The following is an 18,794-nucleotide window of genomic DNA, read 5'->3' as shown; positions in this document are numbered from 1 at the left end:
GAGAACAACAACAACAACAAAAAGAATTGTTGAATCTCTGTGCGGAAGATCATCAGGTCCATCAGGTCCTTTCATAATGTTTTACTCCAAACAGTTGATTATCTTTCCACCTGAGGGAAGACACAAAGGACAAAGCTGAGTTTAACTCACCATTCCTCTTTTGCTTTGTTAGATCTGATGAGAGACTTGATAGCTATGGAGGTTTTCCTTCTCAATATCAAATGGCACTTCTTGACTTTGGCAGCTTTTGTCTAGTTGGTTGGTTGGTTGGTTGGTTGGCTGGCTGGTTGGTTTTGTTTTTCTTCTCTTACTCCTTAGATTTGTACCTGTGTGTTAACTGTAAAGTTGTAAGCACAGATTAATGTAAGATCATTTGAAATGACCTAAGTTTCTTGCTTTTATAACAGTGATGCTTTATTTTTATATTTGTTCCCCATTATTTTAATGTCCTTTTTTTACCCTTTTGCCAGTTATATAGATAACTGGGTATGACAGAAAAAAGAAAGTCATGTTTAATTTATAATCCAGATCAATTTGGGGTAGTAGAACCCTAAACAATAGTCAAAATCACGCATTTTACAAGTGAGTCATCAGAATCCCAGACAAGAGCTAGACTTAGCTAGGAGACTACAGCTGTTTGGAGTCAGATCTAAGTCCAGAATTCAGGTCAGTTGACTTGGCGATGAGTTATTTTTGCTCTATGGCAATCCCCTTTGTTTTATTCCCAACCTGTATAATGACATTTGGGCAGATCCTAACAGTAAACCCTTTGTGTGGACTTTGCAAACTTGCTGGTTGATGAATCCAAGAGTTAGTGCATATGACGATATAATTTATCCTTCAACTGCACAGATGATATCCTGTGAATATGGCTTGATACCTCCACAAAATCTTCGTTAAAAGGATTGTAGCTATCTGTGGATCTACAGCTTCCATAGTGTTTCTTTGAAATATACCTGAAAATGTCAGTCTCACTGTTAAAGACAAATGCAAGATAGAATAACACAATTATACTTGCTAATTAGAATGCAATATGATCCTTTCTCTCTCTCTCTTTCACCACTGTGCTTATGTTTATATATCCTGTTTTGCTATTCTAGGTTTGTGTGCTGGAGAGGCAAATATTTGACTTCCTTGGATATCAGTGGGCACCTATCCTGGCAAATTTTGTGCATATTATTATCGTCATTCTTGGTTTATTTGGAACTATTCAATATAGACCTCGTTACATAACAGGAGTAAGTACCTTTCCTGCTTCTTTAATAAAAGAAAAATTGGAGTAATGATGCAAACTACAAATGTCTCAAAAATTTATATGTATATCCTCTCCTTAGAGTACTATTAGGCTGTTTTCCTAGTTTCAGATTACATTTACAGTAACTGAAAATGTCAAGTTTAAAACACTTGACGGTGAACATAATCAGATTGTATTTTCATAAACTACACTTCCAGTAAGTATTTCTTTTAATTAAAAACAGAACTATGCCCCTATATTTCCAAACTATAAGATTCTGTCCTTTGATTTAACATATTTTGTTGGGAATCTTCCCCATTTTAAATAATCATATTTTATAAATTGAATAAATATAGTTTAAAATCAATACAAATGAGTATGTAGCTCTGATGTTAAAATATTTACATATATTGGGATTAATATTTGATACTTTTGAAAGCTGGAAGAATCTAGACCGTAGTCTGTATATTTTCCATAATTCTCTTTTTGCTTCAGAGAAAGTATTTTGCATCTCCACTCAAGTTAAACTTACTTAACATAAAAGTGAAATCCAACTGTGTTGCAGTTGCTATGGGAACCATAACTTAGAATTTTTTACTTTTGTATGTGCCTCCCATCTCAGCTATAGCTCTTCATTAATGTAGATTTTTTTTAGTTTCATCATTTTTTCTCTTCTATTTTTGACAAAGGAAAAGCCTATAAGCATTTATTTAAAATTATAAAGCAATTTTATGGTAAAGGAATATATATATAAGCTAGTGCAGCTAAAACTCTGCCTTATTCAACACAAACCAGCAAGCCTTCTCAGGTTTCACAAAGGCCTCCTTCACATAAAAGATGCCCTCTTCCGACCTACTGTCCCAGTCATCTGGAACCTAGATAAAGCTCACTGGGACTGAAACAGACAATGTTGTGACAGTTGGACCAAGGGATCCACTGTCTGGCTAAGGATGAGTGAGAAACCCGTAGCTTTTTTCTCGGGTGCATGCCCAGAAATGAGTCCATGTCCTCTCTGAGGGTATATAGCCCTGTAAATCATGTAAAAAGTACTATGTGTTTTGTTGCAGGGTGAAGTTTTTCAATATACAAGATATGATAGGACCATTCACTTTCTTATATAAATTGTAATATGATCCAATATAGGGAAAATAGTACAGTGATTGGGAGTGGGACTTCCAAAGTCATAATATCAGGACTGAAATCTTGTATCTGCCATTTTAAAAAAATTTTTAGACAAGCATGACCTCACCAATTTTTGGTTTTCCTACTTTAAAAATAAGAGAATAATTATATTATCTCATAAGCTTCAATTAATTAGTTATAAGTCATTATATGAAAGATTCTTAATTTAACTGTTCTCTCTCATTAGACTTTGAGGGTCCTCTGTGATTTTATGTGTATAAATAATGTTACTCTAAGTATAAACTTATAAATATGTCATTTCTGTTTCTGATAAAGATCTTGGAATAAAAATCTAGATGTGGATCAAAATGTTCGAACAGTTTAAAAACTCAAAAGACAAAAAGTTTTGTTGGGAGGAATAAATGGAATATCCTGTAAAATGTCCTTAACACAATGCTTGGTATTTAAAAAGTGTCAATAAAAGTTAGCTATAATATTTTTCTCGTTTTGAATTTGAAATGATATTAAATTGTATAGCGATAGAATAGCAAGCCATTTAAAATAGAGCAAGGTGTTCTAAGTTAGTGATTGAACGATTTTTTTTCCCTTTTGTTCCAGGCTGCTACAACTCTTTAAACAATTTTGTAGAATTTCTATGTATCAAATTATAATCCCATCCCTTTAGACAAAACACATACCCACAAATCTTCTGAAGAAAGGCTGTTCGCTCTAACATGAGATGAGAATTAAGATGCCAAGCGACACCTTTAAGATTGTTAGATATTTTATATAGCTAAGAGTGTCTCTGAAATCTTTCTGAGGTCTTAACAATGGGTCTTAGAGCAACATCTTTGCTTTGATCTCAACTTGCAAACAGCATTCTGAATTTGATCTTTTCCTTGAGACAGTGTCTTACTTGAAAAACCTCTTGCCAGTTGGAGATTCTGTAAATGTGAAAACTTTATTTTCCAACTCTGAAAGTCCTGAGTTGGAAATAAATTCTCTAAATTTTTCTTAGAAACTAAATGGATCTCTCTTTTGCTCATCCCTCTCTTATAATTATCATACTATGTGTGGCTAACAGGTGGCAAATAACACAGTCAGCTCTTTGCTTGGAAATCCACTTAGCAGATCCACAAGTTGATAGGTATATTTTCTCTCTTCCTAGTATCGCAGCCAACGGTCAAGCTCATTGTTCTGATAGTAATTTACTATAAATACTTTTTTCCCCAGTTTTCAAAAATCACTTCCTTACTGTCCTTCCTGTCTTCATTGAGAGTCTCCTCATAGCCCTTCTGGCCTCCACCTGTTAAACTTTTTGTAAAACTAATGCTGTGTTTTAGGTTTATATTATAGTATCATTTCCGTTTGGGTACTGATTTCCAGTCTAGCTATTTATTTCTGTGTATATTCTGTATAACAAACTTCTGAATAATCAAATTTATGGAATCTAATGTCTATTATGCTATGCATTGATTCAGAAAGTAGAGAATTTGACATAAAAATGGAGTTAATATTTTTAATTTGCCTAAAGATGGCCAAAGGAATTAAAGAAAGTTAAAAGAAATCTGAATGAAATTACAGATGCCAGAAATTGTGATCATTGAAGAATCGGTGTTTAGCAGAAAAATGCATAACTGGGACAAGCTGTAACTAAAGATAATGTATTGTTGCACTTAGCTAATTTCCAAAAGCTCTCTGTGTCCTGGAGATTCAGATATGAACAGTGAAATTTATTTTTCTCTCCCCTAAATATATAGGCCTTTATTATTTCTTTATTTGCTGTTTTATATTTTTGCATTATAAAAATTTCAGTTTAAAAATAGAAATACACTCATAATTTCAAACTGAAAGCTATTATTTCTGCATATTTCCTTCATGTATGTGCAACTGAAACATGCCAGATTCTGTGGCACCAGGGTGGCTCAGTCATTAAGCATCTGCCTTTGGCTTGGGTCCTGGGATCAAGCCCTACATCTGGCTCCCTGCTCAGCAGAAAGCCTGCTTCTCCCTCTGCTACTCCCCCTGCTTGTATTCCCTCTCACTATGTCTTTTTCTGTCAAATAAATATAAAATCTTAAAAAAAAAGAAACATGTCAGATTCTTCTACATTTCAAATAGGTCTTCATCTCTTTTAACATTATATCAAACAATTTTAAATTCATATAGATATTCATTTAAGCTTTTACACTCTTGTTTATCATACTATATAATAATACATAACATATATTATGGGTTGTTATATATCATATATTAGTGATTTCCTTGTTTTTATGATAATTCCATATAATCATCTTCATAAAAATACTCTCATCTTTATCTGTGATTTTGTCCCTTAGAAGAAATATCTCAATATAAGGAAGTAATATGAAAAATATTAAGGTTTTTAGTATATAATTGGGAATTACCTATCCAACATTATTTTACTGAATTATCCTTCCAGAAATGTACAGCAGAGTCTATTTTACTGCACTCTTCCTGACCCTGAGTATTATCTGTTCTCACCTTTGTCAGTCCGATAGGAGAAGAAAATGTCATTTTTGTTTTGAATTGCATTTCTTACCTTGACAGAGTTGGACTTTTCATATGTTCATTAGCTATTTTCCATTTGTATATCCTTTTTGGAAGGATTGTCTTTTGGTATAGATTTACATTTGCTTATTATTTTTTTTTGGAGTCTTAGTGTTTATCATAACAGTTTTTATGTATTGATTATATAGTAAAGATATTTATCCTTTAAATATCATCAGTTTTTATTTTGATGTTTATTATTAGTCTCTTGTTAAAATGAACTCCCTGTCCCTTTGTCTCTTGTTAAAATAAACTCCCTGTCCCTTTATCTTCTATTGCTTTACAAATAATAAAATTTAGGGGAGCCTGGGTGGCTCAGTTGGTTAAGTGTCTGACTTTTGATTTTGGCTCAGGTCATCATCTCAGGGTCTGTGGGCTCAAAAGCTATGTCAGTCTCCATGCTCAGCAGGAAGTCTGCTTGAGATTCTTCCTCTGCCCCTCCCACACACACTCTCTCTCCTTCTCTGTCTCTAAAATAAATAAGTAATTTTTTAAAAAAATTATAAAATTTAGTAATTTTGAAAAGCATAATGATGTCTTCACTGAGTTTTGTTTACTAATCTTTTTTTTTTTTTCCTAAGAGTGAAGACAAAATCTTTAAAAATTTAAAACAGGTTAACTGGAAAAAGAACTCAACAGTAGCCTTTGAGGGTCTCTAGCATTTCAAGGAATATAATATGTTGAAGGAAAATGATGCTTTCAATTCTAAGCAAAGGAAATCTGAAGCCAGAACCCATAGGAAGCCTGTGTATTACAGAATTCTTGACAACATCAAATCCCCCCCCAGAAAGGCCTAGTTAACTCTTGCAGAATGATTTATAAATGAATGCATACGAATGGCTCCCATGAAAGCATTTCCTCATGTCTTCGTGGAACGGTCCAGCCCATCTTCATCTGGACTAAGATGTGATGGGATATCAGTTTCTTAATGACCAAAAAATGTTAATAAGTTGCACGGCTCTAAGTTGTCTAAAGTAATTTGAAGAGTGTGTAAGTTCCTAACTGCTAAAGGCACAGGAGTTTTCTTGGTGACATTACCAGAATATGGGTTGCCGAATGGCCAAAGATATTTCTTTCTTTTTTCCTTCCTTCCTACCTTTTTTACTATTTTACTTGCATCCTTTCTTCTTTCCTCTCTTACTCCCCCCCACTTTCCACTTTTCTTTTCTATTTAAGTTATTTTGACAGAAAATATAATACCTTTCTTAACTTGGACCTACTGGTTTGATCAAGGAAACCCGGTCCTGAAACTAGAAATAAATTTAAGATAGCTAAAAATCCACTACTCTGATTTCATAAAAATAAAGGAGAGGACAGCGTACCAGGATCACAGTAATATAAGAATCAGGTTTTTTTTTTTTTTTTAACCACTTCCATTACCTTCTACAGATGTTCTTAGATATCTTCCTCTACAGTTCCTAGGAACCTCATATTGATTCACACAATTTCTGTCCAAATTCATATGCCTACCTAGGAAATAGCAGAGTTAGTGTATAGACCCAAGTCCTTTTAACTCCCAAACCCATGCCCTTAACCCCTGTACTGAAGTGTCACTTAGGAGCACAGTACAGAGGGCCACAATCTATCTAGCAAATGAAAACAAGTTTTGTTATGTTATTGGAAAACTTAAAATCCGTCAAAGACCATTTAGATTTTAAATTGTGATCTGCCATCCTTTATCAAGGATTATATTTTTAGTTTTGTATTTAGTGAGGAAATGATCTCATGTCTCAAGAATTAAGACTTAGTGATGGATATTTTTTTCTTGCAAAAGAACATCATCATAGGGCATCCTTAATTTCCAGAAATAGTGACTTAGAATGGTGTTTTTTCTTATCTTATAGCAATCAGCATTTTGATGATGATAATTCATATATAGACACATCTGTATATATACTATAATTTATATCTAATATATATCAACTAAAGACAAAGTATCTCCTCCCACATTTGTTATTGGTAAAGAGTTCTAAAGAATTGATGAATTTGTGTCTATGTAATTGAAAAAAAATATTATGTATTACCCATATCATTTGGCAAAATATGTCTTAATGTATGTTATCATATGTAGTGCAGAGGTTTGCCACGACATCAGTTTAGACTGCAATAGTTAATCCTAAAATTAAATGAATAGGAATGATTGGAATAGTTTCCCGTTTTATCACTGAAAAAGCAAGAGATTAAAATAATGTGGTTAAAGCTAATTTGACAAAATAGGGCTGTGATGGCTAGAAAAAGAGCCTAATGTTCATTCATCCTTCTTTTGGTGTTTTAAGAATGATAAACTAGGGTGTCTGGGTGGCTCAGTAGGTTAAGTGCTTGTCTTCAGCTCAGGTCATGATCCCAGGACCCTGAGATGGAGTCCTGATTCCTGGGTCAGGTTCCTAGCCCAGCGGGGAGTCTGCTTCTCCCTCTGCCCCTCCCGCCTTGTGCTTGTGTATGCACACTTTCTCTCTCTCACACACAAAAATAAATTTAATTTAAAAAAAATGATAAACTATTAGACTGTATCATTATATTCCTTCTCATTCTTTCAAATTAATAAAATAATTGAACACCCTTTTTAGTTAATATATTGAAGTTATAAATATTAATTTCTGACCATTTTTTAAGAACTACAGCTCCATTTGGGCCAGTCTGTTTCCTTACAGCAATTTTTTAAAAAATAAATTACATGCCTTTCTCAATGAGTATTGGTTTGTGAGTTGACAGACATCCTTCTTCCCATTGAAGGTGAGGGCACAGGATTAAAAAGATAACAATGAAGCAGTTTCAGACAAGCTCACCTGCTTTGACTTCCTTGATTTTCTTCTCCTTGAGCTAACATAGTAAAGAAAAGTAACCTCTTGTCATCCAGGGAAGACCTGAGAGCCACATGGTGACTGAAGCACCAAAAGACCTGGGGTGCCTGGTGGCTCAGTCTGATAAGCATCAGACTCTTGATTTAGGCTCAGGTCATGATCTCAGGGTCCTGAGAGAGAGCCAGACCCACCATGCAGCCTGCTTAAGAGTCTTTCTCTCCCTCAGCTCCTCCCCTCTCTACTGTGCCTGTGCTCTTGCCCATTCTCTCTCAAAATTAAATAAATAAGTGAACAAAGGACAGATCTAAGGCCCATTTTTAAAAACATTCTGAATGGCAATTTGGGAAATATATACACACCTTAGAAGATCTATAAGAGCAGATAGTCACATGCTTAATTTGTGTGGGGGAAAAAAAAAACTTCTCTAAATTTCTCAAATTTACTTTTTACTGATAATGGGCCATGAGTTGAATTTTAATGGCTCATGGAGCTCAGGTCCTGATAAGAGATTATAACCAACAGTAATAAATGAGAAGCACTTTGTATGTCTTATTTCTAGGTCATATGTTTCTTTATGTTTTCACTTCTTTATATCCTTTAATAATGTTACCTCCCTAAAAATTTGTACACTCCTTGAAGTCATTTCTAGAAAGTTATTAATCTATGTTCAAGCAGTTGCCTTGCCTCTTTCATTCAATTTTTCTTGGAGAAAAAATATCCAAAAGAAAACTTATTGCAGCTAAAGCATTAAAAATTCACACTTTCTGGGTTCAGGACAGAAAATCAATATAGATTAGAGATGAAGAGACTTGAGATAGTAGTAAATTAACAATGTTTCTAATGACTTAGAGTAGTTGTGAAAATAAGTCTTTTCCCATAAGCCTAGGAGGGAAAAGAGAGAAAAAAAACATCATTACAAGTTTTATGGATTTTAGCCTGTAGTCCTAAAATAAATGTAATCATGCAACATGGTAAATGCAATTTATTCTCAAAAGGATGTGTTCCCTTGGGGAAGTGTGCGCCATTTGTTCTACAAGAAGATAGTCTGTGCTCTCATTCTGGAGTTAGGCTGTGACTAAAGATTTATAAAATGTAGTAAATATAAGTAATTACATTTTGACAATCTAAATTCATGTTTATAAATCATCTAATAATTTTTGGGAAAATATTTTGAAGAGGAAACATGTTGTGATATATATGTGTATGTACTACTTTCCTGAAAAAAAAATCAAGTTTGTTCATGTCGATATTTTACAGAACCAAATACTAAAATTGGCTTTACAATAAAATAAAAGTCTTTCTCTTACCTCTCTCCCACTGGTCCTAATCTCTTTATAGTTATTCTGGAATACATAGATTGATCTATATGTATATCATCTATATATGTAAGGAATATACTTTAGAGAGTATGTGAAAGCAAAGAAATCATTTTAACCTAATTTACTTTGGGATCATACTTTGTTTTTACCACCCTTCATCCCCTGCCAAAGTTTCTGGTTGCCTTTCTTTTTTCCTTTTGTAAAAGAGAAATGGAGTTTTTGTTGTTGTTTGTTTTTTAGCTATACCCTAAATACATTTTTAATTCTTGATTCATTCTATCTATTGCTTGATATCCATTTTACTGTTATTTTGGGAACACATTGCTTTCCTGTTTCAATTTAGACCATTTTCTTCATATTCGATCATGATATTATCTGTAGCTTTTTATTTTAATGGTATGCTCTTCTTCCCTGGAGAATTCTCTCATAGTACCCTCTCTTTTTGCTTTTACCTAAATTGGTTGCTCTCTGAGCCTCTTTGACATCTATCTTCCCTGCTCTGTTGTATGAATTAGATTTATTCTTTCTTAGATGCAATGTACTTTCTTTCTGATACTCTTCACACAACTTCCTAAAAGCCATGCTGGCAAGGTAAACTTTCTGAAATTTTTCTACCTTTACAGTTGAGTAATAGAGTAATAGTTTTGTTAGATGCAGAATTCAGGGTTGAGAGCCACTTTTCTTTAGGACCCTGAAGTCTTTGTTCAGTTGCATTCTAGGCAGTAGTGCTCCTGATGGGAAGTCTGGTATCAATCTTTTCCTCATTCTTTCATAGATTATTTTAAAAGAGATTCTTGAAATACTCATTTTATCCTTCTTGTGTTAGCATTTCAAGATGAGGTGTCTAAGTGTGGACATAATTTAAAATTTTATAGGTCTTTTAATTTGAAAAGACATGAATGCCTTCAGCTCTGTACTTAGCATGTATCATTTTGATGATTCTCTATGCATTTGAACATTTGCCTTCCTTAAACTCAGATTATTTCAATTAACAGTTATTATATATTATAGCTATTTGTTTATTTACTTAATTATTTAAAACTCTCTTTTCTTTCTCTGGAAAGATAAATGTGTTTGGCTGGTTCTAAAAATCAAAGTCATAGAGGGATTATCCCTCTTCTCTGGCCCACCTCCCCCCGCCCCACCTCTGGCCCATTTTTAACACTTTCGTTCACATGTTCCTTCCTCAAGTTTCCAGAATATGCAGAATTCTGCCTAACAGTTCAGCTTCCTTTGTGTCTGTTCACCCTGCCACATGGACAGTGAGCTGGCAATTGTTCCACTCTGCTTATTAATCAATACATGTATGTCTGGTCTTCTTCCATCAGTTGGCTGAAATACCTTTGCTGTTGATGTTCTGCTCCTAATAGTTGCAGAAGTGTACACATTGTATGTTCAGCTTACCTTTTTAACCCAAAGGCATAACAGTAAACATTTAACATGTTTTTCTTTTTATCAATGAGATCTGAAAGGATAACAAAGTGTTGTGCAAAGATATGGAAATCTAATGACATCTATTTAATTTTATAGTCCCAGATTGCTCTTTAAATATGTTAAATCAATTTATGATTACTGTAAAAGATCCAAATCTTTGCCCATTTCTTGAGATGTTTATTTTCTAGTTAGTTTCTATTTATAGGTATTAACATCTTTTGATATTATAGAATTAACCTGTCACCCTTCAATATGTGTTAAAAAAAATTCTCTACATCTCTCTTAGTGTTTTTTTGTTTTGGTCCCATTGACTAAAATGACTATTATTTAAATTTTTATTTCAGGAAGTATTTGTATTTTCTGTTTCCTGTCTCAGTAATGAAGATAGTGAAGTTATACATATAATATCCTATATTATTTTCCAAGATATTTATTAATATTTATAGTAAGCTTTTAATTAATCTGGAATGTATTTTAGTATTTAATATTAAGTCGGACACCAACATTATTTTCTTCCATATGGGAAACCACTTGTTCTACCATTTATTTTCCCAAATAATAGAAATATCTTATTTGTTTATATTAAATTATGAAATATACTGTATTTTTTCTCTGTTCTCTTCTATTGATTTATTTGCATCATATGTCACTACCTAATTTGTTATTTTAATGGGTTTATAGTACTGTGACAAATGGTAAAACAAGTCTGCTCAGTATTTTACTTGTTCTTACCTCCCTTGGCTATTCTCCAGTTTTTAATCCTTAATTTTAATTTAAAAATCATTATATTCAATTCAAAACAAAACAAAACCTATTAAGATTATAATTAGAATTGTGGGTTTTTTTTTAAATTAATTTGACAGAGGGATAATTTATGAAGTTCAGATTTCTCATTGAGAATTTAATGTCATTCCATTCTAATCTGTCTTATTTTATTTTGATCTTCAGTTCAATAAGACTTTGTAGACATTTTCACATAGATTTTGTGCCATTGTTGTTAAATTTATTCATATATGTTTTGTGGGTTTCATAACAATTGCGAATAGAATATTTTCTCCTAAGTTTTTATTATTAAAATAGAGAAAATATGTGTCTTTGTCACCTTTTTCATGTTTGAATCCTCTTATTAATATAGTGAAGATTTTCTAGCATCTCTTGGGTTTTTTCAGGAAATATCTTTAAAGGGGAAATTTCATTTATGTCTAGTATTAATAGTATTTATTTTATATCCTAATGTATTCATAAGTTTCTCCAAGAAAGTGTTAAATCTAAATGTCAATAGCAAGAATCTCAGTCACATTCCTGATTTTAAAATTAAAGATTTTAGTTATTTTGTTATTTATTTTAAAATTGCTATTTAATAAGTAGTCTTTATTACAATTAAGTAGTTTCCTTCAATTATCAGGAAAGGCAATATATTTTATTAAATGTTTTTGAATTTACATTAATATGATAATATTTCCTTTTTTAAAATTTTAGATGCATTCAGATAGGTTAGTAAGTGTTCTTATATTAACCCAACCTTCCTTTCCTAGGCTATAACTTATTTATTTATAATACATTATCCTTTGCTTCAATGGCTGTATTCGACTTCTAATATTTTTATTTATACTTCTTACAACTTTATTCAAAAATTAGATTGATTCATAGCTTTTCACCTATAATATTTTGCAAACTATGCAAGCTTCAAAGAATAAATTGAGATTTCCTTCTGTGATCTGGAACAGTTCAAATAGGATCAGAGATATTAATGTTTTCTAAAACCCATCTATGAAATAATCTAGTCCTGGTACTTTCATGAATGGTAACCATTTAATCATCTTTCCAATCTATTTTACAGTAATTGGTCTTTTCAAGTTTTCCACTTCTTCCATGATTTTAGTAATCTAAATTTTGACAGAGCATCTATTTTCTGGAGCTTACATTTTATGTTATTGTTGTAGACTTTCAGCAATACTTGGTTTCTTTCTTTTTAAAAATATCTTTTTTATCCCTGGGCTGGTTTCTTTCCTCATTCTTCCCCCCCGCCCCATCTCATGTAGTATTATCCCTGAATCAAGAGGAAAGTGAAGACAGATAATATCAAAGTCATCTCCCTCCTGCTTTTGTCCCACCCCCCTTCTCCCTCCACAGCAATAGGAAGAAACAGAGTCTTGGCCTCCCAAGCACCACCTCGTATATTTGCTAATCTTTACGGCAATGGCTATGGCAAATAGATGATGTAGATTTATGACTTACCTTGATTTCAATTTTCTTAGCATGGTTTTGTGTGTTAAATAACAATTATAAACAATAATTTTAAAAGTGGAAAAAAAAAGATTGGGACTGAACAAAGAATTTCCACTTTAAGTTACTGAATTCTGAAGTACGCTCACAGCTTTCATTTTACCATTTCAGCCAAATTGACACTAAATAAAGAAGTGGTCTTTGGGAGTAGTAATTCCTATAAAATCACTTCTGTGGAATATTCTTTATGATATTTATTTCAAAATAAATCTTTCTTTGCAGCGATAGCACAAAATATTCTGATCTTGACCCTTCAGGTGCCTTGTGAACAGTTTTCCTTGCAGGATACTTTTTGAATGCCCAGCTGTCTCTTTAATGGAATAGTTGTCATTTTCCTGGTCATCTCTGTGTTTTATGGGTAGACATCTTGTCAGTGGTTTTTGGAAACCTTGACTCATCTGGGAACTCCGTACACCAGAACGTGTTATCTAAACTCCACAGCTAAACCTCTGTTTGCCTAGACCTGTCATTTTCTGGAACACAATGGAATCAATTTTTTTCTCCCCCCCACCCCCCCCCTTTTTTTTCCTTTTAAAGGCACACTTCTATTTAAGGAATTCATAAAAATAATGTTTTACTGCATGTATTGAAATCATTCTGTCTAGAATTTATTTGTATGGGGGAAAAGGCTCTTTGAATGAAAAATTAGCATGCATGTGCAAGTAGATGCCCCTTGGAAGTGAAGCTACTAGTTTTTAAATAATTTCACTTCATAGTAACAGTAAAATTAGGACCATGAGACATCTTATTTTAATTCTTTTGTCATTGTTTTGAAAGGTTAGTGTTTGATTAAAGGCTTAAATGCTTATATTTACATTTCAAGTTACACTTTCAGACTAGTTTTTGTTTGAAAACTTATAATGAGGCAAAATTATCTTTTGACAAAGTTGTCATTCCATCATCTTAGAAAACCTTTGTTTCTCCCTTCTCATTCTCTTTTTCTTGTTCCTTTTCTATTATTATTTCATTATTATTATTTTAAAGCAAGACATTTAATCAAAGGCTTTGGGGAGTGTGTGGACATTTTGAGAGGTTTCTAGCATGATGCTGTCAGCTGCAGACTTAGAAAAATTAAAATAATCTTAGCCCCGTAGCTTTAGGTCAGTCTAGAACAATCAGATGGACTGGCCTCTTTTGTACTGCTCACATTCATGGAAGAGTCCTAGCACCAGCTACTGTGGGAATGAAACTCACTGGTTTTAAGAAAGAGGCTAAAACTGTATCAATTTTAACAAATCTAATACAATATTATCAAGGAGATATTAGTGTCCTTTGTAATGTTTTTTATGCTCCTGCTATTATTGATGCATTAGGACTGAAAGTGAATGAATTACAATAAACCAGATAGAATACTTGCTTTTAGATACCTGCTACTAACACCTATTCCCAAGGCATAATATAATTAAGGATTTTCATAAAAAATATATGTAATGAACTTGTTTTTTAAAAAAAATTATTCTACCAAAGGCAATTTTCTGGTTTAAACTCACTGTTCTTGATAAAATAGTGAAAACAAACGAGACCTCAGAGAACATTTGCCATTTATCTGGTGATGGCTCTTTTCCTGTACCATGGTCACCCCCTCCATTATGAGAAACAGACTATCCATTATTATACAACCCCACTTTATTTGTACATCATTGTTAATATGTAAAGAATCACAGATTTATTTTTTGCAGATTTTAAGATTCAAAAAATTTTTGGCTTTTCAGTGTTACCTAGGTAGTTATATCATTTCCCCGAAATTGCTTTTTTTTTTTAAACACTAAACACCTTGGATTTAAATTTGTTCATGATTAAGCGTCCACTCAGTTTTCACTCCTTGTAAATCAGAGCACAATGAACTCTGAACTCGTTTTTTTTAGTTTGCTTTCAGTCATAACAAACTATCTACAGAATATAAGTATAAATTTGAAATTTATAAAGCAAGAAGCAGTGATAAAATGGAGTTGTTAGACCAAAAAATTGTTTGGTTGTCTTTTCTTTTAAAACATATTTGAGGATTTAACTCTTTAGCTCTTGAAAATATTTTATTTTATTCTTTATTAATATTTTCATTTTACGATTTTATTTAGCTATGTGTGTATAAATAAATGTCTAACTAGAAAGTATTTTTATCATTGTTGGTTTGTAGGAATATTTAAAAATTCAGATATTATCAAGAAGATGCAAAAAGTTCATGAAATACATGATGCCAAAATTATACAACTAAAAATTGCATTAAAATTGGGTTACATGCAAGTGGGAGAAGTTGTATGCAAAATAATGGCAGTGCTCTACAAAAATAAGATAGACTCTGTATCTAAATGACCTCACCAAAATACCACTTTTTCCACATTTTCCAGTGTGATCTGGGAATAAGTTATACTGCAGTGAAGTAAATATAAATTAATTTAGACTTTCCCCACAAATATTAGGAGCAATGAATAAAATCAAGAAAATCAGAACTATTTAGGAGAAAAATATTTCACTAAGATCTAGTCCTTTTGGGACTTCCAGGTATGCCATCTGCTTTAACATCTGCTTTAACATTAAATGTGCCTTTTACACAATTGCAAAAAGGTATATTCTCTGTGTAGGTAAATCCTTTGTGGTATGATTTTGTTCAAAGTTGAGGTATATTACAATTTTTAAGAGTTTATTTGAGCAAAAGTCAATTCAAATTGAGCACATCCCATCTAGCAGATAGAAGGGAGCACCAAGGAGCTGTATAAAATGAAGGACTTTTATAGGCAGAAGGGAGCAGGAACAAAAAAGTTATACTAGGCAGAAAAAAAAAATGTAGGTTACTTTCCTTTAGGGGATGGCAGAGGTCTATTAGGCAGATAGCCCAACTTGTACTATCAGGCAATTCCTGAGTGACTCTTTTGAAATTCCATTTCTGGGAGAGCTAAAGCTGTAATTAGGGTCAATTTTCAGTTTGGTGAAGTCACTTACTGTAAGTGACTTCATTTGACGCCTGATGTCTTGTTTTTACCCCTTTGTACTAGATCAAACCAGCACTAAGACAACTTTTCTTCTGTCTCTCTCTTTCTGTCTCTTATTAATCGTGTGCAGGGGTTACTAGATAATGATTAGACCTGAAATAATTATGATAATAACAATTACCCTGATGTCTCATATGTAATAATATTCACTATAATATATATAAATTGTCATCTAAGTCTTTCCCATGGTCACTTAAGGTAGAATCGTAATAAATAAGTTTTACAGAGGACGACTGATGCTTAGTGAAACTAAGTAACCTTTCTAGTACCTCATATTGCTATTATGTAGACACTTTGAATTGGTCATAAGTCTGTCTTCAGACTTTTCTTCTACGTTATGCTGCATCTCCAAGGAACGAAAAGGCACAAGACAGTGAATCATATATAGCTTATGACGTAGAGCACACACACAAAGTACAAATGATCACACACACTAATATGGTTCTGGTGTCACTTACCAATTCCTACAACCTAACCTGTCCCTGCAACCTTGAACCACAAATGATATCTGACCAATTTCTGCCTCCTACTTTGCTACATTTCTGCCTTCTGTGCTTCTGTTCATATACAGCTGAATACGGAGTGATTACTTCTGATTTCAGAGCACAAAGGACAACAGTAAAGAATTTCTAGCATTTAAATTTCCAATTCCTTGAAGTCTAGCAAAAGATTATTAAGAGACAGGTTCATGAACTCTATTTGTACTGCTCTATTACTGCTCCCATTTTGTCCTGAACAGATCTTCGTAGGTCTGTAACTGTTGTGTCACTCTCCTCCAGTGTAGACAAATTCAGCTAATACCTACTACACAATGCAGTGTTTGCTGACTTGCTGAGGTTATCGATTTAAGAAGTCTAGCTCTGCTGAGGATTTGTCCCATTACATAGAAACCCTTTACTTTCATGCCCCATTGCGAGATGCTATGTCACCGGCACCAACTATGGATAAAATACTTTGCCTTCTCCCTTCTAGAATTGTGTTGGTTTTTGTACACTTGCATGTGGGTTACACTGTGGCAATTACTTTAATTTTTTTGAGTTTCCTCATCTATAAAATAGGGATGCTAACACTTACTCTAGCTACCAAGAGGAGGCAGAAAAAGACATAAAATATAAAGCACAAATATTTAGAATGATACAAGTAGAAGGGGTACGCAGTATGTCTAATAAATGTCATGTCCATTAAGGAAATTTTGTTTTTCTGAAAAATCAAATTCCAGGTGAATTTTCAATGTCTTGCGGTTAGAACCTGAAAGTACTGCTGAATGACTAGCCAAAGAATTATTTTCAGTCTCATGTATTGTTTTGGATTAGTATTCAGACTATAACTCAAGGACTACTTAAAACATTATTTTCTTCATTGTATTTCCATGTAGCAAGTGATATTTTTCTTTCCTCTTTTACTCACAAAATTGTTTCTTGTACTTCAGCCACTTCATTGAACTATCTGAATATTTTCAACTTCTCCAAAATATTAAATTTGAAGGGCTGCAAAAAATCTATGAAAAACATAAAAGATTTAAGTACAGATTATGTTTTAACCCTCATATACCATTTACTCTTTCCTTATACTTCTGTTCTGTGAATAGCCTGTTCTTTTAATGCTGCTCTTCATTTATATTGCGCTAATATATTTGATTTCACAATTCATCCTTAGTGCTCCTATTGTTAATTGGAAAGTTAAAGGATATTTGTAATTATATCCTTTCAGGAGAAGAATAGTTTTAAGTGGTATATCTTATAAACTCTTTTGTAGAAGTATGTAGGACTATAAGGATGACATCCATCGAATACATTAGAAAGTTAGGGAAATAATTATATTGATACTCAACTGGTTACAGATTAACATATCAGCATATTTATAGCTCTGATATCTGGATAGAAGAAGCAGGAAAGGGAGATTGTCCTCAGAAAACTCAGGATGGATGCAAGAGCTCTTATACATGTTACATATAATACATTTTTCTTTTTCTATTTTCTTCTTTTAAAGATTTTATTTATATATTTGACACAGAGAGATCACAAGTAGGCAGAGAGGCAGGCAGAGAGAGAGAGGAGGAACAGGCTCCCTGCTGAGCAGAGAGCCCGATTCAGGACTCAATCCCAGGAACCTGAGATCACGCCCTGAGCCGAAGGCAGAGGCTCAACACATGGAGCCACCCAGGCACCCACATTTTTCTTTTTCTATTGTTGGCTATGCATCTTTTCTCAAAAAATATTCAGTAGATGTATTTTTTAAAGTTTGTCTTCATGTGCAGTTGTAGAGTAATAAGCGGAAGGGTGGCAGTTTTTTTTTAGGTGAAATCAATTTTAGATTGCTGGACTGGACAGATTTTGGAATTATTTTGGGATTAGGAAAATTTTAAACTCTTCCATTTAATCTATATTACTTAATGTAAAGTTTCAATTATAGAAAATTTTATATTAAAACCACTTTTAGTATCTAGATTATTTTTCACAATACGAAGTTTCATTTATGAGGTGTATTTGTAAATAGTTAATTGCTGAAATCATTCAAGCCCCCTACTGCTTTTATTTTTGTCAGTAATCAACAGTCAAGGAAACTTTGACCTTTCTGTTAGTATATTTAGATTTTCATCTTTTTCATACATTTATGGTTCTGATATATAGTGAATATGGACTTTTTTAAAAAAGATTTTATTTATTTATTTATTTAGTTGACAGAGATCACAAGTAGTCAGGTGGGGGAGAGGGGGGGAGCAGGCACGAGAGGCAGGTGGGGGATGGGGGGAGCAGGCTCCTGAGCAGAGAGCCCGATTCGGAGCTCGATCCCAGGACCCTGAGATGATGACCTGAGCTGAAGGCAGAGGCTTAACCCACTGAATCACCCAGGCATCCCTAAATATGGACTTTAAATTCAATCTTATATTCCAGGAAACAGTTGGATCAAAATACAAATTGTTTGGAAGAGATACTCCGCCATTCTATCATCATAAAAATAATAAAGCTTCCCTTGATTCTTTTTTAACTTCCCTTTTTCTTTTTTGACTCTTCTTTCTTCTCTGAAGAGACCTATCAAG

At 33.1% G+C, this 18,794-nt stretch overlaps 1 protein-coding gene across 5 annotated transcripts in view; it reads left to right on the top strand.

Annotated features, from left to right (window-relative positions):
- The window catches only part of NKAIN2 (sodium/potassium transporting ATPase interacting 2), a gene marked incomplete at its 3' end in the record, with an annotated part of 1,000,956 nt that overhangs the window by 463,223 nt on the left and 518,939 nt on the right, over positions 1–18,794 (top strand). For all 5 annotated transcript variants that reach the window (XR_014311534.1, XR_014311535.1, XM_082729988.1 and 2 more), the window contains one exon: positions 1,101–1,238. Coding sequence is in view for 3 of the 5 variants with exons in the window: in XM_082729988.1 (XP_082586114.1) it covers positions 1,101–1,238 (138 nt within the window). The remainder of the gene's footprint in view (positions 1–1,100; positions 1,239–18,794) is intronic.

Source organism: Mustela nivalis (genome assembly GCF_964662115.1).
Source record: "Mustela nivalis genome assembly, chromosome: 5".
Classification (NCBI taxonomy): Eukaryota; Metazoa; Chordata; class Mammalia; order Carnivora; family Mustelidae; genus Mustela; species Mustela nivalis.
The sequence above is the reverse complement of the archived record's forward strand: the minus strand, read 5'-3'. Positions and strand labels throughout refer to the sequence as shown.